At 41.9% G+C, this 27161-nt stretch overlaps 2 protein-coding genes across 3 annotated transcripts in view; one reads left to right on the top strand and one right to left on the bottom strand.

The window, feature by feature from the left end:
- The window catches only part of LOC124999778 (synapsin-3-like), a 111392-nt gene that overhangs the window by 50525 nt on the left and 33706 nt on the right, over positions 1-27161 (top strand). The gene's annotated exons all lie outside the window — the stretch shown is intronic.
- Positions 85-16629, bottom strand: LOC124999779 (metalloproteinase inhibitor 3-like). 2 transcript variants are annotated; one of them, XM_047574810.1, is made up of 5 exons: positions 16293-16623; positions 9090-9172; positions 6875-6986; positions 4919-5040; positions 85-2836 (listed from the first exon to the last, which is right to left on the bottom strand). In XM_047574810.1, exons 1-5 carry the CDS (start codon positions 16420-16422, stop codon positions 2639-2641), a joined length of 645 nt encoding a protein of 214 aa, XP_047430766.1. In that variant the 5' UTR covers positions 16423-16623; the 3' UTR covers positions 85-2638. The 2 variants fall into 2 exon arrangements, with proteins under 2 accessions (XP_047430766.1, XP_047430767.1); XM_047574811.1 differs by having other exon boundaries at positions 2687-2836; positions 4827-5040; positions 16293-16629.

Genomic DNA, 27161 nt, shown 5'->3' on the forward strand with positions numbered 1-27161 from the left:
TTCTTCATTCAAACTCGACAGAGAGCGAGAAAAAAAAATGCTCATAAAAAAAGCACATAAAAAGACCACCAAAGTCTCCATATGGCCAGTTTTTCAATAAAAGTTTATTATAAAAATATAAAACACAGAAATTAAGTCAAACATTTCTATAAGCCCTACAAGGAAACAGCCCCCACCCACATAATTCAGGAATCAGTGTTTGCACACACACGCACACTGTACACAGCTTCCTTGATTGGATATATATATTTCTTAAGGATCAATCTTGACTGAGTTTTTCTGTGTTAAGCGGACAAATATATTTACACACAACATGAACCACAGAAATAATGACACAGAATCGCCACAGTTGGAGAAAGAGCCTCGTCACCACATGAGGACGGATAACTGATGCTTTGACAAACTGTATACTATTTAGAAGTCCAGTTAAAATGCAACATTTTTAATTGATTGAGGGATATTTTCTAAAAGTGCTTCAGTTGCTTAATGACATGGATAACATAACATATTCACATATTTTTTGATTTATCAATCGCTCTTTTCTGATTACAATTTAATCTGACTGAAGCAGACATATTAAACGTCGACTAAATGTTTTCATTGCAGATTGTTTTGACTTCTGTGAATTAAAGCTGATTACTTTTAAAGACAGTCTTAAATACACTTTGTTTTAAATGGAATTGTCCACCTTTCATTCGTTTTAGACCAAATCCAGCTAAAGCCAGCAGATGATCAGCTTAGCATAACCTGGAACAGCTAGCTTAGTTTTCGCCAACGGTATAAAATTAAACAACTTCAGAAGCTCACAAGTTATATTACAGCTCAGCAATTGTTAACACTTTTAAGAACAATGAGATAACTATGACAACTAGTGAGCTTTAAAGATGCTAGCAAGCAGGCTGGCAGTTTACTATGTAGTATGCTACGTTAGCTTACCACATTGTATACAAGGCTAGCGGAACATATCTAAGTTAAGCTAAATGACTGCTAACGTCATATTTAGAACAGACATGAGAACTACATCTCATCTGACTCTAAATAAGAAGGCAAATAAGCATGTTCCTGAAAAATTTGGATTATTTTTTTAATACTTAGTTTGCCATTTTTGCTTTGAACAACAATATTTATGGTACTCCTTTAGTATAGGTGACGAAGAGGCTATTACTCCCCTTTGAGGCCAGTCTGTGTTTGTTACTGGAATGGAATGAAGGGAAATAAAAATAAGAGAAACCCTTGATGGGAACAGGTGAAGAAGAATGAATTTAGTGACAATATTGTTACTTTCATTTATATATATATATAATATCCATTTCAAATAGTTAAATACAAAAGATTGAATATTGACTTACAAAATATGTCATTCTCTGAAACCTCTGCTTTTACTGTACTTTTATTGGATTGGTGAAGAGTACCAGTTGATGGAACTATGATTTTAAAAAATAATAATAATTAAAAAAAAAAAAAAAAAAGTACCATGATTTTTAATCCTCAAATACTGGTCCTTCATTCTGGATGGTCTAACATGCAGCAATGGTTTCCACTATATTTTGGCCTTTGTTTTCATATTTTTCTGCACATATACCACATGGTTACAGAGTAATCCAATAAACATATAAATAAATGTACGACAGAGGTTTCAGCTGAGTTGATAGTTCATTTCTGTAGCTTATGCTATATACACCAAAAAATAAAATATCAACAAGATATGAGCTGCAAGAAGTGAGCTCCTCCCCACGTCGGCACTGCACAGATTTTTTATATTTTCATTTATTTTTATTTTTATCTCTGATATTTGTCAGTGCACAACAGATAGGGCGGTGTCTGTGGCTCAACTGCAAATTGAGCACTCAGGAAAGCAGAGCTACAACCATCATAGAGACACGTTACAGTAAAAAAACTGTGACCATAATCAATGTACACTTAACTGTGAAACAATACCATTTTAAGAAGGTTTTCTGAATAAAAGGTATCATTTTCAGATCAGATTAGATCTCACCTCACATATTGGCACTAAACTTGCGTCGGGTGGACAATTGGTTGTCCTCTGTATTGCTGCTGGCATACGCTGTTCAGTAGAAATAATGCAGCGTCTCAAAGTTAGACTGTATTATCGTGGCTGTGTTGTTTTTTCACTGATTTAATTTAATTTGTTTCTTTAAGATGTTTGGCTTTAAGAGTCCTTTCTTTTTAGCCTTAATATTCCATGACTCTAGGTTAGCAGTAAGCTAACTGCATGTTGCTTATTAAGGCCTGTGATACCGCCATTGTTAAAAAAAAATTAAAAAAAACTGGAGATCAAGTAAAGGCTGATCAAAGTCTAATACTTCTTATTGACCTTTTAAGCATCATTGAACCTTGCAGGGACAGCTCAGTGCAGGAGTATGTTTGATTGTAGAGTGGAAAATACATTACAGAGTTACAGGGCGGTCTGTACAACAAAAAAAAAAAAGGTATTGTTTTCTATCAGAAGTGCTACGAACAGGCACTGTAATGGATTTGCTCTTTTCTCTTTTTTTGCCCCTATATAAAGGGAGGCCGTCCAGAGCTTTAAGAGTCTTGTAATTCTCTAAAAGTGGAAATCGGGGACAGGATGCAGTTGGGGAAGTGGTAGTGGGTTTTGGGCAGGGTGCGTTTGGGTTCAGGGGTCGGTGGCGTTGATGGTGGTTTTATCGCGGGTGGCAAGTCCTCGGTACCAGCTGCAGTAGCCCTCCTTCTGTTGGATGCAGGCGTAGTGCCGGGACTGGTAGCCAGGATAGCCGAAGTGTGACAGCATGTCCGTCCATAGGCACTCGTTCTTTGAGGTCACAAAGCAGGGCAGGTAGTGGCAGGGTTTAATCTACAGAGAGAGAAGCGAAACTAAAGATGTAGCCATGAAGCAGCAAACACACTGAAGAATTAGTGTAGACTCACTGTTTTCACCCATATAAGCTTGACTCTGATATGAAATAGCAGTTTTATTGCCAAGATGAGAAATTTGATACCACTCGTAGGTCTTCATAATAAATATAAAAGGTAGAACCAGCATGTACTTAGCTTAATAGCACAGTGCTTGTGGACAGAGGGAAATAGCAACAGCAAATTAGCTAAACCCTAGAAGCCAGCACAAACTTCCCCCGTCAGCAAAAAATTTGTGGGGAAAAGTTTGTTTGGAGACACTCCATTGAGAGCTGATTACGCTCCATCAAGGATATGAAGGTGTGCATTTTCTGGATTGGTTGTAGGACTATATAATTGTGTGCCTAGGTATTTTTGTCTTTGTATCAGCTGATGCTACATAATGAAGTCCAAATATTGTGTTACCAGACTCATATTCTGATAAGAACTGAGTCCGGTAATGCCAACCTAGATTAGCTAACTTATCATTGCTTAAAGTTAACTTTCTGGAGTTGGACTGAAGCCTGAAGATGAATGTACTTACAGGTTTGGTAACAGTGAGTCTAGAAGTTTGTGCAAAAGGCAAAAGTTGAATTAGTTTAATGAGTTATTAACATATGAAGGAGTATACTAGAGAAAAGAGTGTGGCTCATCAAAGAAAAGAAATGACTGTACCATGATTTGAAATAAAAAAGCTAGAGCATGCGCTTGGTGAAACTTTTTAAATGTGCAATCTCATATTTGCTCTAGTGCTCTTCAGCTTTCGCTTTCAGTTATTTACTGCAGCATATTATTGATCAGGTGGGGTAAAAGAAAAAAAAAACTAAGCACAAAACCAGTAAGCGTACCCTGGCATTCGTACGCTTTGTGCCGTGAAATGTTAAATGAACGTCAACCGTCTTCCTGAAGCGGTTAGGTTCAATTAGGTTTTACTCAGCCTCCTCCATGCGTCACTGCACCAGGTGCTCTCACAAAAAGCAGCATCGCGGATGAATATCCGGCGTGAACTGACAGGAAGATTCACATAACTGCTCGGAGAGGTGATGAACGGAAACGCTGCGTTTGGTGACAGCCCAACTGAGTCATCGGCTGCAAAGAGCTACACTTATCTGGATATGAATGCGCCAGCAAATTCAATTAGCACATTAGAGGGCACGTTTCCCATTTCGTCTGTTTTTGTTATTCAAGGCTGGAGAGTCTGTCCTCCACGGTTCAGAGATGTTCGACATAACTTCCTGGTTTGAGTGGTTTTAATGATCTGTGGAGAATAATTTTCTAGCGGCTACGATACGCTTCCTGCTTTCCACCACAGTAAATCATCCTTTGTGAAGGAATGCGGAGTGCGTTTAATATGTGTGATGATGTTTACGCCTTCTTGTGCTTACAGACTCTCATGCTGAAGCCTCGCTTGATCGATTGCCTTCTCTGGATGCCTCTGGGCTGCTGCCATGTGCGCTCTCGTTTACGGGTGCGGGCTCCGCATCGAGAAGAAATAGGTCTCTCTGCTAATCCACTTACACTGATAGGGGCCAATGGTGTTAGCAGATGTCCGGGACACTGCTGTACAGTAGGACATTTACGAGGCGGGTCAGCAGCTGCACAGCGGCAAGCTACATGTTTGCTTCACATAAAACTGGGAATGAGGCAAACTTGAGCCGATTCCAAGCGTGTTACTTAATAATTCCCAGTGATAGCATTAAAACTTGTTTTTTCTGCATTTCTGTCTCAGCTGAATATCCATGATGTGTAATAGTGGAAATTAGACTCAGAAAGTGACCTCATATTTCCACTTTAATAAAAATAATATCTCTATTTATTGGTGTGTGGAAGTCAAACAGTAGTATTAATGAGCCTGAATTGATGGGACCCTTAACACACAGAGGGACCACTGAATGTTAATAAGCATTCTACTGGACTTAAAAGAAGCAGCACACCAGCAGTTTCATGTTTACTTTTAGCACTTCCTTCTCGTGATCCTCCTCCTGCCTCCTCTTCTCTCATGGTTTTTGTCCTTGTTGGGCAGAGGTAGTTTGTTCCCACTCACCCTGCAGTTGCAGCCCAGCTGGTAGCGATGGTTGATGCCTTTCTTCTGGGCCAATGAGAGTTGCTCCCACCGCTCATTGAAGTTGCACAGCCCAGTGTAAACCTTGCCATCGTACACTCGACCTGTGGAAGCAAAAGAGTGGAGGGGATTAACACTACAGAGCTAAATTTGCCTTTGAAAAGACAGTTCTGAAGTGAAACTTGAGCTATTCGCTTCAGCTTGTACCATGTACACACAAAGCCAAGAAAAGTGTTTGTTTCCTCTGAAAGAAGTTTTCCACTGTATTTAAATCTGGAAATGCTGGCTTAGCATTGGCGTGTGTAAGGGTGGAAGAGAACAAACATTGCTGTGTCGTCGGCGTATAAAGGTAGTGCAGCATTTAGTTGTTGTCTGGAACTAACAACGGACAGGAAAACAACACATTTTGTATGCATTCAGCTTCTTAATTTTTTCGGCATAGCCATAGTAAAACTAATTGAATGAAAGAGATGGACGGTGTGCTGATAGCATTCCTGAAATTCTAGTATTTCCCAAGGCCTTAAGTAAGCTAATAACTCCAGTAATTTCCAGCTCATTGGCAGTTATTTGATCCTTGTGGTACCCTCATTAAGCATCTTCACTTACTTTATCCATTAAGTCAGGCCATAAATGCACACATGCTATTTAATTTTATTTCATAATCCTTCCCGTGTAACACAAGATGTGGTAAACCACTCAAGCAGTTCAACTTGTTTACCTATAGTAAGACAATCTCATACATTAAACCAACACCGCTATTTCTGAGTACCCGAAGGTCAGCAGACGTCTATTTTTAGTGTTGGACCATTTGCAGCTCACCAACTCGTGAGACCGGTGCAACGTGGCGGCCTGCAAGCGCACAGGAACGTCACAAGTTGTCACCGTACGTATCCTTCGCAGTGTTATCACCATATGGGAATTTAACAGCTCGCAAATATGTGCGTCTTCGAACCCCCCGACCTCCCGCTTGGCCTGCATCCCTGAACCAGGATTACTGGAGTCACTTGCAGGCTTATTACACCGTGTTGAGTGTGTGACATGCTCCTAAAATACTAATCAGGGCCAGAGCACTCGAGGCTCGATCAAAGGAGAGTCAAGCAGCTCATTTGGTAGCCCCTCTGTTTAAATTGCTTGTAATGCAGTCGCGATCATATGCAGGACTTATTATAGATGCCCTAAGAGCGGGCGAAAGACACCGGTGATGTCACTCATGCCCGGTCTGGGTAAACATAGCCATGGCTGCCTGGCAACGCCGGCCCGTTGGCTTGCACCATGCGCTGTAGTTACAGTATTTACAGGTCGGGACTTAGCGACAGTTACATACACCGAGCACTGCAGGGTCCAAAGTAAACTGCGCCTCTGTTGGAAATAGCAACCCATAAAATGCTTTTGCTGGAAAACACCAGTTGCTTCCTGCCGGCTGTTAATTACAAGTTGTGTGAGAGAGAAAAGTGCTGTTTCAGGGATGAGAAGCTGATGGAAATGAGTGCACAGTTTTTTCCTTTTTTTTTTTCTTTAAAGGGCTTGCTGTGCCTCCTTGCACAATGTCAAATGGTTGGTTATAAATAGTGGGAAAGTTTGTGTCACAAGACAAATAAAAAATTTTAAAGGACAGAAGTGGGGGAATACCTTTGGTCAAGCAAATGTGAAATGGTGATAGCTTCTGCTGGCAGGAGAAAACTAATGTTTTCAAGGTCTTTTAAATTGAAATACGCTTTGTTTTGAGAGTTGTGTCTTGTCAGAACATTGAAAAAGTCTGGTATGGCCAATAACTTACAGTGGCACATATTTTATTTTAGTATCTAAGATGGTATCCTTATACACACAGTGTCTGGAATTCAGGTATAGTCACATCTTACAGTTGACTTCTAGAGGTTAGTAATGGTAAATAAATCAAAATATACATTCAAGGATATAAACCCAAATAAGAAAGCTCACCTGTGATCAGGTACTGGTACTTGTTGATGTCAAACTTGACGCCGCACAAACTCTCAGAGGCATCTGTGTAAATGTGCTGCACGTGCTGAACTTTCTCGAATCCTTTGTACATCTGTAAGACAGGAGATCAAACGTCTGATTACAGCCAACAAAAATAACATTGTGTTGTACGACTCTCCCTGGCATTGCATACCTTACTTAACCTCTCTACATGAATAATGGGGAATGGAAACAGTACGCTGGCTTTATCAGATGACATTTCTTCAGAAATGCCTTGGGGGAGAAGGAGTTTTAGGCTTTGCCTTTAACTAAATCTGAGATAACGTGGTTATATATTGTGTAATGTGCTTCAATTTTCATGCTAGAGCTCAGTTCCTACCATTCAGCTCAGGTATGCGGAGGCCGAAGTCAGTATTTGCTCTGAGAACTACTGTGTTCTTTTCAGTGTAATTTATTTGTCTGAGAACAACAGGAAATCCCTGTTTAGATGCACAGCTCCCAGAAAAGCTGAACACACTGTTACTTAAACCAGAAACTGTGGAGCTTTGGGAGAGCCAAAAGAATCGGTCTCAAAGGATTTGTTGAAATTTGGGGGTGGAATTGTATTCTTTATAAAGGAAAACCACTGTTTGCTGTATAAACCAGCAGACTGTAATACAAATAAATAACCCAAGGGGCACAAAGGTTATATCTAATCCTGAGGATAATCTGTACAGCGATGATGGATATGCTTCACCAACAAGAGGCCACTTAATGCGTTTGTTAGCAACTACAATTGTACAGACGCAGTGCATGACTCTGCTGAAATGTTTACACTTGTAGCGAGGAGTTCGGTTGAGCTGTAATGCCTGTAAGCCCGCTAATCCTCCGGCCTGGCTCCTGTCTGAGCAGCAGGCCGATGTCAGCATCTGTCAGAAATATGCAGCATTATGCAAGAACATAGAGGAAGTGAAAAACGGGCTTTCAGGCTAAGTATCCCAAACTGCTTTTCAGCTATTACACAGCAGCTGAGGGGGTGGAGGGCGCCATTGAAACTGTAAAGAATCCCTAAAATATGCATATTCATATTCAACTAAAACAAAAGACCACTCACTCAAATTGCATTCCTCCAGTGATGACGGTATATTTTACTGAATGATCGCCTAAAATGTTAAAAACCTAACATCTTTAGCTAAAACATAAAAACCTCAGTTTACTAATCTGTGCTTTTGTGTCATGGGGACTCAAGGTATTGCTTGACATTTTGAATAATATTCACATTCTAACAGAAAGAACCTAGAGGTGATTAGCTTAGCTTGGCACTGGAGGTGAAGGAAGCTTGCCTTCATTTAGTACTTGGGCTACAACTGAAGAAGCCTTTTGGATAAGTAGTGAAACATCTTCAAGAACCAATGCTGCTTTCAAATGGGGTCATGTTTGTTTTATAGAGGTTTCTATGAAGCTTTACAAAGATATTCCCAGTGGCCTCATCCTTTCCTTGAGTTACAGAGTTGTTAGCTCGCTAGCTGAGGTATTCCCATAATCTATATTACTCTTTATAGTAGTTATTACTACTTGAATGCTAACCTTTTTTTTTCTACAAGACTTCCTATGTTGTAACCACAAGTTCCATTTGAAGGAAACATAAGTCCAGTTGCCATATATACAAAGATTTGCGTGACCTGACCTGACACAGACTCTACTAATAAGTACTACTTACTGATAAGATGCTGTACATGTTAGTTAGTCAATGTCAGAGTTCGTAGGCTAGCTGTTTCCCCATGCTTTTAGTCAGTTGCTAAGTTCCTAAGCTAAGCTCTGTGAGCTAAATATAAAGCCGTAATACAGTTAGCTTATCTTATCACAGAGACTGAAAATAAGAGACATAGTTTCTTCAAAATACAAAAATATACAAAAATTACCTATAATAATTTAATTTGTATTTTTATTTTTTCATGTTAATATAAGACTTTTACTGGTGCTCATAAGATTTTTCTAACCAGTAAGCTAGGCTAGCTCCTTTACCCATGTTTCAGGTACTGGACTAAGCTAAGCTAACAGTTCTGGCTCCTGTTTCATATTTGACTGATAGACATGAAACTGGTATCAACTGTCTCACTTGATGCTTAGGAAGAAAGGCCACAATGGTGTTAAAACAAAATTTTGTGATGGTTCTTTAAAGTTGAAAGAGATTCTGCGCCCCCTTCGCACTGAAGCAGAGGACTGATGCTCTCACCTTCATTTGCTTGACTGTGTAGCGCATCGTTCCAAAAGGTCCATCTCTCAGGAGCTTCTTGCCCACCACTTTAGCCCGGATCACTGTGAAGAGAGGAGACATTTTTTTAGCTTACAGATTTTGAGCCTTTCCTTTCCAATCTGTCAAATGGCACACTGCCTCGGCCAGTAGGAGGCATTAGCAAGCCCCTGATAAATACCATTGCAGAACCAGGTTGGCACAACAGTTAATCCGTTTATCCGATTTTCTGCATTGCTGCACTGTTTGCCAAAGAGGACCAATGGGAAAAACACAAGGACTTTGGAGTTTGAAGCAGAAATTAGAGGAAGAGCCTTAAAGAGGCTTCATCCATGTATAAGAAAGGCATTTGTAAAGGGCACATCTACTGTAGGATGGAACTAGTGTTCAGATCAGCATGGGAAAACATAACTCCAAATTGTTTTTTTCTGTCTGATCATGTGCCTCTGTTTGAACAGGCTTTTGTCTATATTGGGCTTAGGGCTTTAAAAAGATCCTATCTTAGTGCAGGACCCTCATGTAAATGTCGGTGAGGTGAAAACACTCAACAGCGACTATGATTTGTTTGCTTTCACTCATGTTCATGTGAGGGGGTTTATTGTTAAAAGCCAGGAACAGGGAGTGTAGAAATGAGCGATCATTTGAGATGCCGGATTATACCTAACCAAAGCTGCGGGCCCTGCATAAGTTTTGTGAAGTTCACCTGCTGCCCAGAGCCCGCCAGCCGCAGACACAACTAACACTGGCTATGTTTGTTATCTTCTCCCAGTGGAATTTCCTTCCCACATTCTTTGGGGGATCACATTGCCCAGAAAGGTAAAAAAAGGGCAGGGTTTCATTCTCTTCAACTAGAGAAAGAAATGAGGCATGTGGCATCTTCTGCTAGGTCTGTATTTGTCTACCTGTCTTTCTTGGAGGCCGATGGAAATCAGACATAAAAATACGATTTAAACAGGAAGCAGTTAGCGTGGCCACCCAAAAGTGGTGACCACAAATTTATTTTGGACATAACGTCCCTGAGTTGAACCCAGAGTTTATTTGAATAACCTCATAAATCTTATTTTGAGCTAGTGTGAGCTGATTAAAGAAACACGGTCGCCCAGGAACTCACCAAGAGAAACCCAGAATATTCTATTTGTCTTCTTTATTTCGGTCTATTTTAGGAAGTTCTAATTATCACTGAATGTACTAGCAGTAAAGGATACTTAGGAAATCAAGGACCAATTTTACTATAAGAGACTAAAGCTATATATATTTTTCTAATTAAATATTAAATATGGAATAAATGAACTACTGCCCAAAGCAAACACTTTCCAGCATTGGGTTATTACTCCCTGACTTTCGCTAACGGCTTCACAAACACGCACACAACCAAAGAAAATGTCTTAACGTCTTCCCTTCCTTTCGCAATAACCTTCTGCAGAACATTTGATCCATTAATCTGTCAACTCTTTTAATGTGAACCCAAACTATTACATGATCGACCTCTTCCAATCGCGCCCAAATGCTGTTTGACAGACGGCAAGTTCGGAGCACAATTACAGAAGAATGCGCTGATACAACAGGGTACTTGTGCCACGGTTGAAAGGCCGTCGTTATTTTTTCAAGTGTCACCCCAAATCCCGGTTTCCTACTCAGGCCCGACCTCGGAAACCAACCCTCAAGAGAAACAAACTCTCATGTTTGAAGGGTCACAAGTACATCCAGATAGGACCTCGCTTGTTGGACGGAAGCCACTAATTGGCCAGTGATGGTGCCATCACCCAGAGGAATGTGTGAAGGGCCTCAGCTGCTCCAGAGACTGAGGATTTGTGTCGTTCCCCTGCTGTGACCTTGTGACCTCCTCTGCATTCAGAAGTTATATTTATGTTCGACCGCAAGGGCTGCCTGTCTACGTCAAAAAGTCTACATTACGAGTGTTTATTTAACCCAGTTTCATGCATGTAATCTCTCATCACCCCGATACAACTTGAAACCACGGACGTACTGTGTAGATAATGGTCTTGTTTCTTGAGTTTATACCATCTTTAAACTAAAGTGATTTTTCTTGATTCTTTGTAAGGGTATATAGTCCCCGATTTCTAGCTTTAAATGTACGGAGCTCAGGTTGTTTTTCATGTATAGGTAGCACCGTAACGCCTATATATACAGGTTATCCGTTATCTATCTATCTATCTATCTATCTATATCCTATATAGATAGGTTACCCATGAAGCATTTAGTGAGTAATTGGCATATTCAAACTGAAATGTCTTGTAATGTAAGAGAGTCTCTTCCCCTTACTTTGCTAAACATAAGAAATAATAGGCTAAGGCTGTGACGCAAAAGGATTCATCTTCTGCAGGGGATCTGACACACATTTTTAAGAGTGGGAGGCTTTTTATGATAAGAGAAGTAACCAGGGTCTGAGAGAAAACAAATGAAAGTGAAGAAGCGAATCAATTTTTCACTCCGTATCGCTTGCCTAAAGCAGGGGGATTACGCAAGCGCGAATGCAAACGCTAAATCTTAAGGTGAGCATGTAATTCGGTTCAGCCTACGTACAGTGTGGCAAACGGCAGGCAAGACGGGAATAAGGTTACTCATTTGTGTGCGTGGCAGAGGAAGAAAGCGAGGTACAGAGCGGATGACAGTGATTTTTAGCGAGTGGAAAGTTGTCCAAGCTCGAGGAGGCGAGTGGGAGGGAGAGGAACTCTCAAGACGACGCACTACCACGCTCAAAAATAAACACTGAAACTGAATCCCTGATATAGTGGTACGTGTCAGATGGAAAACGCTGGTGTACACAAAGCGTGTCCACTTGCAGGTTGAAGGTATGCAATGGGCGCCTAGGAAGCGTCAGGTGCTTGCTTATTGAGTCAGGTGCAGGAACATACTTTTGTGCAATTTAACATTAGGTCAGCAAACTCAATCAAATATCTAGCAATTGTTAGCTAACATTAGCCACCATAAGCAACTGGTCAGCAGCCCAAGAAAAGATGTGGTAGTAAAATTGTTGAGTGCACTGAATTGCTTTTGAAGTCTACACCATCTTGTTAAGCTGCGGTACAGTCATTTGGCTTGTGATATTTGATAAATTATAAGATAAAGTAGTCGCATATCAGTTAATCATGCAAGATGAATCTAAGCTATGTGCAGTAATCGGGGGGTGTAAGATCTCTGGAACTGCTTTGCCTTATTACACAAATTTTAACTTGGCTTTCCAACAAGTTTCACAAATGATTCCCGAGAGGCTTCCGTTGGATCAAGCCATGGGAACCTTTAACCAACTAGTCATTTTAAATAGTTTGTGTCAAGCTAGCAGACCTCAAAAATGCTAGCCGTCTAAGCTAAAATGAGTGCCTTTGAGTAAGCTTCGGCCAGAGTAATTAAGTTATACTGCTTCACAGTGAAGACCTGTCTCCAGATTAGAGAGAACATTTGAAAACCAAAGACCTGGGATGTTTTATCTGAGCATCGTCAGTACCGTGGCCCCTTTTTGTATTGAACTCATTTACCTTTCTTATCTTTCCCAGTTCACATGAAGAGTTGGATCTGGCCTGGATTGTCCAGCTGACTCCTCTCAGTTGTAAAAGTTTGACAGTTGTTGCAAAGGTTAATAAAGGTCGCAAATTACTCAATTTGCTCTTCAAACATTGAACAAATAAGTCATTGATTTGTGGTTAATTAGATACATATCGCCCCCTTGCTGGCCTCCTGTTTGAAAGAGTGAACCCCAGAGTGGCTGTGTGGTCATTAAAGCAGGGAGGGGTGGGCTGGAGATTTGATATGTCTGGCTCAAGGGACCAACATCCCAAGCTTGTATGGAATCCAGACCCTTGAGCATCTCATCGTACTTTCAATCACATTGTGGAAAACAGCTATCTGACCCAAGCTTACATAATGCATCTCATAACAGGCTTTGCTCACCTGTTGACCTGTAGATGAGGAAGGGGGGAATGGCTGCCAGAGGGAGTAGTGATTTCACAGAATGCTACATAAATCAGGCGGAGGAGGACATATTGGTACCAGGAGAACGCCGTCACAACGCTTCAAGCTGTGCATCACTCTATGCTGCACTTGTTGTACAAAGCTCCTCTGTGCTTAATAAAATACCCACAGCCGGGCAGGATCTGGTACTCTCAGTGGCCTTATCCTCAATCCCAAACCGAACATAAACACATATCACGCTAATCCCCAGCAACTAACCCAGTTCACGGTACAAGCATGTAAAGGTTTGCTCCTGTCACCCCGAGCACTTGGGAACAAGCGTTGCTACAGAGCAATATTAAATTTCAGGGTCAAAGCTTACTGCCGGGCCTCTAATCTTGCTTTGGGAGGGCTCTGGAAAAACAAGCACTGCTCATTTCCCTTGGTGAATGGGCTGCTTCTTTAACCCAGCTGCTCAATAGTGGCCAACTAGTCCTCTGCATAAGACAGCAGCCAGGCCGTTGCCTGGTGCTCAGGTATGTGGCAGGGAGAGCTGACAGGATGTGTCCAACTACCAGCTACCTGGCCAGAGTACTCAAAATGTTGTTCTTACAGTAGCTTAATTCTTTTCAACATTTCAATTTCAATTTTGTCAAGTAAAGAGAGGCAGACTCCAATAACCCAATTTCCAACCCTTTAACCTAATTGTGATTCATCCAGTGGAGTGCCTGTGGGTGATTATGGGTCAGGGCCAAGAAAACAAGAGCAAAACTCTTTGAACTACGGGTCTTAAATTGTGAAGATTTCAGGCATATTGCCTTTGATGTCGACAGTGAGAATTACAGGGTTTCTCCCCCGTCGCATTAGCATTGAAACCTCGTACCTTTTTGTTTTCCACGTTGCCGTATCTTACCTAGGTCGGGCGTACAGACCAGAAGCACGGGGTCTTCTAAGGGTTAAAAAGTGAATGTGGATATGAGGATCACATTTGTTTGTTTGTTTGTTTTTTTTTTACAAAAAACGATATGTTTGCTGCACATCAAGCCCGAGAGCTGATGCAATTCAGTGCAGAACGGGAAGTTTGATTAGCATCCAATAGGTCTGTGCAGATCTGAAAGTTTCAACTTGCACCTACGCATCTCAAAACTTTTACTGGATGAACAGTATGACTAAACTTGACCCACATTATTCAGTGATACAAGCTGTGCATCCAACTAGAGTTTCAGAAGTATTTCCCTTAGAGTGTAGGATGTAAGCGGGACCGCAAGCATTCAAAGCACACTTCAAGCTAAGCCGAGACCTTGGAAATGGGATTTGTGGAGCTCACAACTGATCACTGCCTCCATTGAAGTCAGTCCCAGATCCTACACTGGCAAGTCTCAGCGGGAGCCAACACCATGAGCTATCTGAAGATCTGAAGGCATCGCATGAGTGTTTGTGGAAGTGGCATTTTAACTCACTCCAACCGGGTCATTTGGCTGAGGACGGAGCCTGGTGATTAGGGGTTACCAAAGAGCAAGAGACACGGGGTGGACAGTCTGGTCAGTACCTTATTTCATAAGGTGGAAACCCTCAGTATGAATCTAATAACACAACAGTTAGCTTAGCTTAGCATAAGGTCTGGAAACACAGGAAAACAGTTCGCCTGCCTGTGTCCGAAAGTAGCAAAAGCCGCCTTGCAACCTCTCTGGAGCTTGTAATTAAACACATGATATCTTCCTTGTATAAACCCTTAAGTGTAGAAGTTAAGCCAATCTCTACTGCATCTTTAACAAGTGGAGAAAAGTCGTCTCATCTCTGCTCAAGAAATTAAGTGTATTTCCCAAAAGTATTTCTTAAGGTTAGAGCCTGCAAGGTGCTATTAAGATATTATTAAAAAATATATATTTAATGTGGACATACAATGGTTTTAAAACGTTCATAAAAAATGCATGATCTTCCACAGTCAGCCTCTACTGGGGGCTAGTAGTAAGTGCAATAGTATCATTCAAAGTGACATAAGAGTTTGTGTGCGTGTGTGTGTTTGTGTGTACATGGGCGTTGCTGCAGAGACCAGTAAGTTAGTTGACACTAAGCATTAGAGCGAACACATGGGCTACACACATGGCCGCAGCGCCTGTGTGCTCAGTTTGCTCTGAGAGATTATTGTCCGATTATGTGTCAACGTTTCACATTCAAAACAAGCCACTGCCTTTTTCTTTTTTCTTTTTTTTTCCAAAACGTGCTCCTTCTCCTGCAAAAACTCCTCTCGCTGCATTTAAAACTTTCCTAACCCCAGACCACCTGCAACCCCCACCCAAACACTCTTGCTCCCTCAGGTCTTTACCAGCGTTATCCAAAAAAAGCACAGTCCAGGTAGGACCGGCGTTCCGGGCTAAGCCAGCACCCTAATTCCTATTATTCTAGGGAGTCAGAAAAAGCAAAAACCAGGTAGTAAAACAAGCCACGTAAAGCCCCCCTGCCCCCTCGCTGCTGTTTGTGAACCAGAGGCCAGGCGTATCTGGCTCCAGAACACAGAAATACCAAGGCGTGCAGATAAATAAGCAGGATTTGAAACGTGCAAGCTGGCCGTGGGGTCTTATTTATGAGCTGGTATCAATTTGCACCACATTTCCCCGGAACACAGAGACACCCATTTTTAGCCAGATGTGAACTTTCTGACAAAACACAGAGGCCAAGCCTAATATGCTGCCACACATACACATATTGTAAGGAATCAGCAGGCAATATTTTTGCCCTGCTGAGCTAATTAAACCAGCGAGGGAGGAAATAACCACCGTTTCTGAGGTTTAAACAGGTTCAAGCTGGAGTGGGATCAGGTGATCAAACTAATGTGCGGGAGTCCGTTCATCAGTGTGGAACGGTTTGGGAAAGAAATGCCCCGAGGAGTCTTGACTTAGAGAATGAGTCACAACTTTAAGAAACCGCTCAGAGTCTATGACTGGCAACAACAACAAAAAAAAAACAACTAAATTTTATATGATGCCACTTGTATGTTATTCTAATAGTTCACAAAATGCTTCAAACTGGAAGCAGAAAATGAATCAAAAAAAATTCTGTTTCCTCTCAAAATAGAGGTTTAGGTGAAATCATGCTGTGAAATAAAAACTGGTCTTTCCCCTCTTATATTGACTGACAGGCAGGATTTTATGTCAACGTCCGCTCTAGCTACAGAATGTAAGATAATAAAAAGAATAATAATATAAAGAAATAAAATAGTACACACATATATAGTGATTTCCATCAGTGACAGGGTCCAAATATTGGCTTACTTACCTATGTCGGAGTTGCAGTAGGCGTCTTGCGGGTGCGTCAGAGCGCACGAACAGCCCTCCGTCAGCTGGTTGACCTGCAGGCTGCTGAAGACAAACAGCAGGCTGATCAGGTGCTGGTACACTGGCTGCATTTCTCCAAACTTTCCCGCTGTAATACGCTGAATGGAGTCCGACTGGAGGCGCTTCTAACACCGGTCACTGGCTGGCTGTCGCAGTGGTAGTCGTAGCGGGCGCTGTGAGAGTGTATACCGTCCAAGTTGCGCTGCTTCTGGTCGCCGCTGCTTCTCTTCTCGCTTGAGCGCTCACCCTGATCCCGGAGAGAGGCGCACAGCCGTACATAAAGCGGAGCGCGCCGGGGACAGTGGTCACGCCCCCTCCCCCCTCCTCCCCTCCACCCCCTCTCCACCTCTGCAGCTCGCCGCCGTGGCGGCCAATCAGAGGACGGCGATGGCATCAGGAATCAGGAATCACAGGCTGTGACACACTGGAACATCTTAGTTCCCAGACTGGCCGAAAATAATAAAAACACAGGAGAAACAGTCTGCGGTGTGTGTTTAAAAAAAAAAAAAAAAAAAAAAAAGGTGGTTCTGGGAAGAACAAACAGACTGATGGAATATTCTGAAACATTAATCATTTTTTATTTCTGGGATATATCTGAATGTAATGTTGATTTTACTGTTAGATTCAGTTACTTATGGTGACGACTACATTTGCCTATTGGACAGATTGACATTTACATACACTGACAAACAGACAGACAGACAGACGGAAAGGTCAACACAGTCTGATCTCTTTAAAATTGACCAGCTGATGAATCGTGTAGTGTTGAATTCTGAAAGCGCTTCTTTTGTTCGGTTGAAAGCGTTTCTTTTTCTGCTCGTTTCATCCTGCCCACCTCCCGCCTTCATTAATAATACTTTGCAAAAACAGTCCACAGTGGCAATCAGAGGCATGCAGCTGTTTATCTTGAAACAATGACATTCATAGTTCTTCAGTCAAACCCCCGGACAGAAAATATACCTGTGGCCGCCTTGGCTAACACTTCATCCTGTTGTCAAAAGGCTTCATTGAGACACAGCCGGTGACATTAGCCAATTAAACCCTCTTTCACTCCGCCCTGCCCGGACCTGGAGGAGCTACGTTATCGCTGCAGAGGCTTATCTGCTGAGAGACTGAGGGAGCTATGTTAGGAGTTGAGCTACCGTCCATTATATAAGCAAGTCAGAAATAATCAGGCCGGGTAACTCTGACCCTTAATGCGCCTTCATTAACAGTTATCTCAGTTTAAAGGAGCTGCGCTGCAAAGATAGAGACTTTTATTTTGGGCTGAGCGTGCCACTGATAGGCATGTGCTTCAAGTTTCTCTTTTAGAGTGAATATCAAAAAAAAGTTTAGGAAAAGTAATTTAATGGCGAATTACAAATACTGCTGTGGCAGTGGTTCACAAGTGGAAAGATCAACTTGCGGTAGTAATACAACAAACAAAACGTATTGTTTGACTGAAATAATTCACAGGAAGCGTCATGAGTTTCCATTTCATCCCTCATTCATGACTCAGGCCTCAAGAGTTTTATTGTCCGCTGTGTGTTTTCCCTTTCACGTATACTCAGAAAGTAACCCAGTGTTTGTTCAGCTGTACATTCATTTGTAGAGCATCAACACATTTCTGGTTTCATACCAGGAGATAAGAACAGGAGGACATTAACCATCTGTGGAAATTCAACATCATCATCAAGTTTAATCAGCGCTTCTGAAGGGCCAGAGCAGGTTGAGTGGATCACAGCGCACATTAACAAGCGTCTGCATCATTTCAGCCCTCTGCCTTAAGTCGGTGCCAACGTATTCGTGACATAACTCGGTGAGGCAGTGGATGTGCATGCGTGACGTGTGGATTTAGAATTTGCGCGACCAAAAGAGGCGATGGACGCAGGAAAAGTGCAGTCTCACAGGAAGCCTGGAGAAAGCAGTGATTCAGTGTTAGGTATGACTTCACTCCCACCCATATGTTGAGGAGGAGTCAACCTGAAACTAACCTAATAAAGTAAATTATTGCAAAGGCAGCTTGAAAACAAAAAGGTGTTCTGTATATGACTGTTTGTGTCTTTTAGCTGAACAAACTTGGTGTTAGTCATCTAGAACCCATGACGACTGATTTCTTTCTACAGCTGCAATATGGAAGCAAGGCTAAACAATGTCACAGAGAGAAATCACTTGCAAGAACGGAAAGATATCTGAAACAATGAAGTCTTTTTACATTTGTATCCATGTTAGCAGTGTGTCCAAATGTTTGTACCCAGGCAACGACACGCAATGACTTGGCCGATCCTTTGTCTTGGTCTTGTAACATTAACAAATAAAAGTTTTCCCTCAACCAGTAAACTCCATGCCGTAATAGACCAAGTCTAATTGGGTGTTACGGTCCAAGGGTGTTTTCCTGTGATGTATCCCAAGTATTCCTCTAGCGCAGGGATGCCCAGCCACTGGTCCATCGACCGTTATTGGTGTGCTGGGATATGATTCAGCAAAAAACTTTGAATAAAACATACTAAACTTCTTGCTGTCTGTGCTGTCGCTGTCTGTGCTCCACCTTCCCTCGCCACAACCCCTGGGACATTACCGTGAGGTCCACATTTGTGGTTAAGAGGATTATGTTTGATTGGATGAATTCCTATGACATTTGAGTCTCCTTTACTTGAGTGACACCCCAACGTCAACTCAGCAACAAAGTCACTGGCAATGCTGACAGAGTTGTTGCTTGAACACACCATTAGGGTGTTTTGTCTGTACCAAGTACCTGGACTTCACATTTAACAAGAGTGATTCTGAAGTATGGACCCTGGAGGATGAAAGAAGGTGGTCACTCAGGAACTGGAACAGCAGCATACTTGAAGACGGCTGGGTACTTGAACACATCTGGGCACTGCACTTGGTCTAATGTGTACTTTTAATCTGTACAATACTTGGACAGCAACTGGTGACATTTCATAAGTCCACAAGAACGCATTTTGAGAAACACTCACATCAGTTCACATTCAGAATCACATTCGATTGTCCTCTTGGTTTAATGTTATAAATGTCTGCATGTTAGCATTGTCACAAGAGCAGGCTGCCTTTAGCACTTAGCTCAAAGCACACTGCCTCGCAGAGCCACTACAGTGACTCTAAACACTTGTCGGACACTGTGACTTCATTGTGTCTGGGATCAGTTGTTCATTCTTCATTTGTTTGGTCTTTGCAGGGTTGTCTGCAGACTTCCATGTCATAAAGAGCTAAAAATGAACTTGAACTTGTGCCGCCTTCCTCTTGCAATCCAGTCTGTTTATGCTCTCCCCAATCTGGACAGAAAGCAACAAGTTCACCTCGTCCCTCTGGCTTTTGTCAACAGGAAATTTTTTGAAAACGTAGGAAGTCGCCAGCGTGAAGTGTTATGGGGCAGTCTGACGGAAAGTGACTTCAAAATAAATTGAGGCAGTTGGATGGAAAGTGGCTTCAAAATAAATGAAACTAAACCTCCTTAGATCAAAACACTTCTAGTAGCGAATATTTTTTAAAAAAAAAATGATTTATTAGGTGTAAGGTTTATGAAAGAACTTTCCTTTGACAGTGAAGTTGAATAGGGAGAGCTGCTTACCATATGTGTGTGGGATCAATGTGTGTTTTTGGCTTGAGCTGTCCTCACAGGATGGTTCAAACGGTAAAGACAGATGAAATCAGATATCTGAGGCCAAGTTCACTAGGTTTGAATGTTGTTGCCGCACAACTTAAAATCCCGGGCCACTTCTATGCAAAACTGCTCCACTTTAACTTTGCTGTGAGAAATGGGCCAAGAGTCTCCAGAAGATTCTTGTTATATGCGTCTCTCACAGCTTGTCACTGTGACTTCAGTCATGCAACAAAAAAAACAAACAAAAGAAGACCCTCTGGAAACGTGACCGTGTCAAACTAAGCTAGTGTACTGTAAGCATTCAGCAGAGAATGGTGCATTTTATCTGAAAAAGTCCAGTTATAGTAAAAGGCCCATTTTGAGGCTTGCCTACCGCCTGGGGACCAGACAACAGCATTGTGCAATGGAGGTCTTTAAGTCCTGCATGGTCCTGGTGGACATAAGAGAACAGAGCAGTGACTCAGAGGAAATACCTTTCATCCGACTGACATGCCGCCAAAGAGACACAGGAAGAGCCGAAAGATAGCACCGCTGGGAGCGACAGTCACCGAGGGAGTGCGTCCAGCCCTGACTCACTGGGTCCTGTTGCACAGCCCACATGCAATTCCAGTGAAGCGGGACAGGCGGGATGACCCCTTCGCCATGAGCTCTGCGCCAGGAGAGGAGGACAGGTCATGGAAGTCGTGTCACAGGAGGTGAACATGAATCGGATGCTTCCTAGCTACATGTAGCGCTAACATTAGTTTGTCAAGGCTGGAGGAGGACTTGGGATCTCGTGGTTGGGCGATGGATCTCTCGCCAACTTGTTGGGTGGCTGCTCTGACTAAAAGGAAACACCTGTAGCCGAGTGCAAATCCACTGTGTGTTTACCCGCCCACGCTATAAACATCCAACAAGGAGCATTTTTCCAATATGATAAGAGCAGAATTAATCAAAGAAGCGGTTCCAGTTTGTCGTCGCTTCTGGGCCTTTGTCACTTTTATCAGCGCATGCAAGATAATGGCTCCACCAAATGCACAAAAGAGAACAGCAGTTGTGACAGCTATTTTTTTTTTTGCAGGCTTAACACTTCTACACTTTTTTTTTTAGTAAAAGTGTGGAATTTGAAGCAGCACCCACCAGCTACAAAGCAACATTTGTAATTTTCCAAAACTCCAGTTATCTCCCTCCATGTAGCTCTTCTCTGGTCTCCGCTAACTCTGAGGGAAATATCTGACTTCACAGCGCCTCAGTTAATGTTTTACAGATTAATTTTATGCTCAGCCAGTCGTGGAGATTAGCGATTATTAGTAATGATTTTTAATGTTTCAACAGATAAATAATACAAATAAAAGTTTTTGGGACCTTTATTGGCCATAATTTTGTTCTCATGTGTTTATATAGGATGAGCCATTAAAAACATGTCAAATTAAATATAGAAATGGTTTTGTTTTTTATTTTTGTTTTTTTTCACTACTTAAGCTATTCAAATAATAAATCACTAGATTAAAATATTCTTTTTTTTTTCTTTTTTTTTTTATATAGCTAATGCTGTAGAGATAGCTGCGGGATCACTGCATGAGTGAAGTTCTTGTCTTTGATTCACTTGCCAAACAGTGGCCTGACAGAAGGAAGTACAACAAATCACCAATGGCATCTCCCTTCTGAATGTCTTATAGAGTAGTATAAAAAACAGCAAAAACAAAATGGACTTCTGTGCTGTGAGAATTCAACTAATATTGATGAACATATCCAGATACTGTTATCAATGTTGCTTTTGTCTAAAAAGTGCAGCATATGTTGCCAGATATGAATGGGAATGAGCTTTGCGAAGCGTACGTACAGTCCAACGAGTGTTGGTTGCCCACCACCCCCTCGTCCCAGTCAAATAGGAAAATGTATCAAAGCCTGGTGGTGCTTTCATTACCCGTACACTATACTGAACATTTCAGCAGACGCTCGCTGGTTTCTAACTCTAGCATGTCTGTCGTCTGGTGCGGAGTTAAGACATCAGAGTAGGAAACACAAACATGGCCCTGACCCACGATCCCACTCACAATGGGACTCCCCCTGCAATAAAATATGATGAACGGTCAGTAACTTCCTACTCAGACGGGCCAAGCGCGACCACAGCGCTCGCTACTCGGACGCAGGGTCCCCCGCTGTACTCTACTGTACATATTTGGTGTGAGTGTGGTCAGGAAACCCCACAAAATGACTATGTTGTATTACGGCATGAGACAATGAGACACCAGGCCTGACCATAAACACGGGCATATGACAGCATGGAAATAGCTTTGAAGAATTCCTTAGGGCTGAGGGAATGCCTAAACCAGGGCTGATGCTGAGCACAGTAAAAAAGAAAAAAAGTACAATTTGGTTTATTCCAACACAGCTTGATTTTAGCATGGATGCTGTCACACTTGGTCGTAATGTCAGTTTTTTTGTGACATATTTGTGTCAGAGGCTGTAGTATAGACTGGACTCTATGAGTAGTGGCATTCTACACTCTACCTGCTTTCAGCGTCTCAGAAATCCACCTGACTAGTGAGCGAGCAGTCACACAGAGAGGGATGACGAAATTAAACATACACAAATTGTCCAACACCAAGCAGCTAAGTTAGCAACATGCTTGCAAAGAGAGCGTTTAGCAGCTACAGAGCTAAATATTTCCGTCAAGAGCGGTGGAGAGCAAAACTGAGCTTAAAGTAAAGTTAATGTTAGATTTGACATCAGCACGTTCACAAGTATAAAGACAGAAGATGGAACCGCTCCTCAAAAGTGAAGCCAAAGCAAGTAGAGCTCCCCCTGGTGTCTGGCTGCAGCGTAGGTCATATAAGCTCCACCTCCTTCTTGTTAGTGGATGGGACTTGGCCAAACTAAAACGCTAAAATACACATTAAATTATTTTTTTAGGTCTTGTTTTAGGTAAACGCTGTATAAAAAACAGTATGTGACATCACAATCGACATCCTCCGAAATGACCACACAGTTGAGTTGCCTCCTCTCTGACAATGTTTCAACACAAACTGAACATTAGACCGGTCATGAACGGGGATTTAGTGCGGGACTTTATAGTTCTCGAGGGGAAAATTCTTTTTCCCAAATTGCCCACCGCCATTTCATGTAAAGAGACATAGCACAGTAATAACACAGGTTATGCGTGTGAATTTACAGTTCAGCGTAGCAAGCATGACATGTGTGAGCTACGACATGTCGTACATGAGGTACAACATAACATGACAAGAAAATTGGCAGTTCATGCTGCGTAGTGCTGCTGTTGGTGTAGGTTTTAACCCTTCTGCATTCCAGGGTTCCTTACGACAGCACAACGATTTTGTGTTTTCAATGCTTTGCGTGTCATGGCGTTGTTATCTTAGAATGCATTCACTAGTATACCTAATGATTTGGCAAGTCAGAGTATACAGACAAAGTACAGTTTATACTGTATAATACATAATCAAGTTCAGACAGTTTCAGAACTACCTAAAAAGTTCAGAGAATGAATGACAAAGATGTCGCAAAATAGAGCAAATATATTATTATTATTATTATTTAGTTATCTGCGAGCTGCTTCCAGCATCAAAGCATAGTTTAGCGGAAAGTTTAGTGCAGTAAATATCACCAGTTGCTTCCAAACCATAAAAACCTAGAAACCCCAGCAGCAGCGGGAAGGTGTGTGTGGGAGCAGGAATGAGAAAGTTAAAGATGGCCCAGTGAGTCATCAGCAAGTCAGAGGTGGCGTGTGTCAACGGGGGTCCAGAGGATGCTGGGAAGGGTGGAGGGTCTCAGACAGGGTTAAATTTAGAGATGACATCACATCGTCAGGACGCCCCTCGCCACTAATGTTTTTCCACTTGTGTAAGCACAGTGCACACAAAGTTTGACTCCACAGTCACTGCAGAGCTTTGGTGACTAGCCATAATGTTTAATAGGAAACAGAGACGATTGATGAGTTACCGTTTGAGGGATGAGTCATGTAACCTTTGCTTTAAGAAGAGCTATTATTCTAAGAATAACATACTTTTTACCCATGGGAACATCAAAAAAGGAGAAGTGACCAACCTGCTCTGAGTCAGCTGATTTCATTATGAACACCTAATGGCCGTTATCCAGAGCAAATTTTTGTCAGAATCTAAATCTGGTAACTCTCCCCACATTTTCTTTAATTATCGAGCGTGTTTCCACCACAAAATAGCTGCATGAATGCTCAAATGACGTGGGTGACTGACGTCCCCCAAAACAAAATGACTGTTTTTTTCCACAGCATAATCAGCTTTCTGACTTCCAAGCTAAGCCTGTCATGTTTTTTTTTTCCAATACATTACAACACAAATTTAAATTTCTTTAAAGAGTCAGAACTTCACTCATTCATGTTTACGGCAGCTGCACGGCCACCCTAGATTTAAAAAAATCACATTTTATACATATATACTTATATGAACGTCTGGGTACATGGCATCTTATTTGCAAAAGAAAGCATGATAGTCTGACTGGAGATTTCTCACGTAGTACATGACCACTGTTTGTGTTTAGCTATGATAAACCGTTGTTGGGCATTTGTTGGGCTCACTCTTTCTGTGGGCAATGATAAACTGCCCCCCAGTGAGACCAAAGGGTGTAGGTTTTGTTGTCCATAGCTGACCATGATTTGCTGTACTGGCCACAGGAGGAGGTGGGTTTTACTGCTGGAATCCCCCATTAACCAGACAAGAGATTTTACATAAACATTTATGCACAGCATGGAAACATGGTCACGTTACGCAATTATTTTTTCTAGCTGTTAGGAAATTCATATTGGTGTTTAGATAACTCAGGATAATACTTTCCATGTCAAAGTTCCTCAGCCCTTATCTTAGTCATACCACAAACACTCAACTCTGTGGTGTGTTTGTTCTGTTTGGCCCTCCCAGTTGCTCATTTCTTTTTTCTGCTTTATAAGATATCTCCTCCACTTCCTTAAAGTAAGTTTATCATATGACAAATCCTAGGAGTTGCCAGGTTATTGCTTATAAACGGTTAGAAGCTTTTTCTTTATAAAGGTGTAAACTGTAAAGCTTAGGCATTATCGTTCAAATAAAAAGCTAGCACCTATAACAACATAACACATTTTCCCTCGGTATTATTGACTGTTGTATGTAAGCTATGTTTAACTAGCATAACTTTTAAATCAAATCGTGGACCTGACTACATCTTTGATTCTGTTGTAAAGGTAGACGTTTTAACATGGAGGTCAGCGGGGATTGACTCGCTGTTGGAGCCAGCCTCCAGTGGACATTTGTGGAACTGCAGTTGTTGACACCGCAGGAGGTGGCCTCTTGGATTTAACACATTTTAATGTGAATGATTTAACAGTTTAACCGCATATTTCTTTTGGTGAAAAGGTGCAAACAATCGCACATTTTGACCAGTCTTCATCATGCATAAAAAACAGTACTTGAAAATGTTATTTTATTGTGCCTATTTATCACAGACCATGGAACATTTTTCAGGCCAAGGACCCCAAACTGACAGAGAGATTAAGTAGGGACCCCCTACCTACTCTATGTGTTCTATAGTAAACTCAGCCTATAGTGCTATTTATAAAAATACATTATTATTATCATTTACTAAAATATGTTCGATTCATGTTAATGTTTATAATGAAATTTAAATTTGTGTGTGGGGGGGGGGGATTAAAAATATATATAAAAATATCTAAGCAACCAAAGATTTTGCAACCTACCTGTAGTACCTCCGCGGACCCCCTAGGGGTCGTGGACCCCGTGTTGAAGACCTATGTCGTAGACCATTTAACCTGATGGCGTGGTCTGGCATGGTCTTGGTCTTTTACCAAGAGATTTCACCATAGAAACATGAAACGACCAGCACTGTGTGGTTCTGTACAAGCCATCTGTGTACAAGGTCCTAAGAACTATTTCGTGGTCACTAGCCAGCAAATCCAGATGGGAACTATTAGTTCGCTAAGATTTTCTGTTCTAAATATATTTAGAGGATTGTAGGCCCCGATTGCTCTCAAGTTTAATTCAATTTCCGGTTAATTTTGTTAATATTTCTGCAGTTTATTACGGAGTACCACCGATTCCTGCAGCTTGCAGGGTCGTTATATAAATACAGCCTCGCTTTGCCACATCCAGCTGTTCCAAAACATCTTCCTCCTTGATATTCCGCCTCTCTCCTCCCTATGTACCGTGTCTTAATTGAAAACAGTAGCGGTGCTGACATTTGGGCTGGGCCCCCGGTATGCACTCCGCACAAAACCGCCTTTCCTTCCTCTGCTGTCAAAAAGAAGTTGCTGACTCCTGCTGCCTCATGCGTCCGCTCATTTACCGCACCTTATCAGAGGCACAGGACAGGAAATGATTTAAATACATCTTGGTCTATCATTTTTGGACGTTTGAGTGGGCCTTTTTTTTAGAATTCCAGAAAGCAGCTACTGTTTTTGCAGCTGTTGCTCTACTTTACTGCCCTCATAGGTTTATCTTACATCTAAAACATAATTCCAATGAGGCCTTATCCAATGAAGCAGTCCTTTCTCTGTTTAGAGATCAGGATAAGCCTAAATGGCAGTATATAAATTTGTCTTATGCACAATTTACAAGGAAGACCTCAAAAGCTGTTAACAAAATAATGTTGTACAACCTCAAAGGGAAAGCAAATACAGTTCTTACAGTTTGTTGAGAAATGAAGCTTAAGTATGCATATAAGATTTCAGCTTTTGCAGACATTGACAAATGCCTTTAAATCACTTAATTACTGATTATCTTAACAGCCACTGCAGATGAATGGCTTTGCGTTTAGCTTAGCTTTATTCACACGGACAGACATAACACTTTGCCCACTGAGTCTGCAGGCCTGCTCTGGATGAGATGGTTTACAGGTTATCGAAATTCCCACTCTGCCCGTGGCTGCCTTTGAAAACCACCCGATACCAAATTTGAGGGAAACAACTGATGCTTTGGCGAGCTGTAATTTTCCTGACAACATCGCGTGAAACTGTGGCGAACCGCTAAGTTAATCCCCAGCGCGAACGCAGCCGGAGCGGCGTTCCGCGCGCTCCGTCGAATCCAGGCACCTAACATCTGCTTTGCATCCTGAATGTTACAGTGCAGCTGCTTGATTAGAGCGTCCAGCTTCCTGCGTTTCATGTACCTTCTGTGGAAACGGGATAGTGCGCGAAGGAACTGCTTAAAGGAGGAAACCGCGTGAGGGTTTTTCTCAAGAAAT

Source organism: Mugil cephalus, chromosome 22 (genome assembly GCF_022458985.1).
Source record: "Mugil cephalus isolate CIBA_MC_2020 chromosome 22, CIBA_Mcephalus_1.1, whole genome shotgun sequence".
NCBI classification, from domain to species: domain Eukaryota; kingdom Metazoa; phylum Chordata; class Actinopteri; order Mugiliformes; family Mugilidae; genus Mugil; species Mugil cephalus.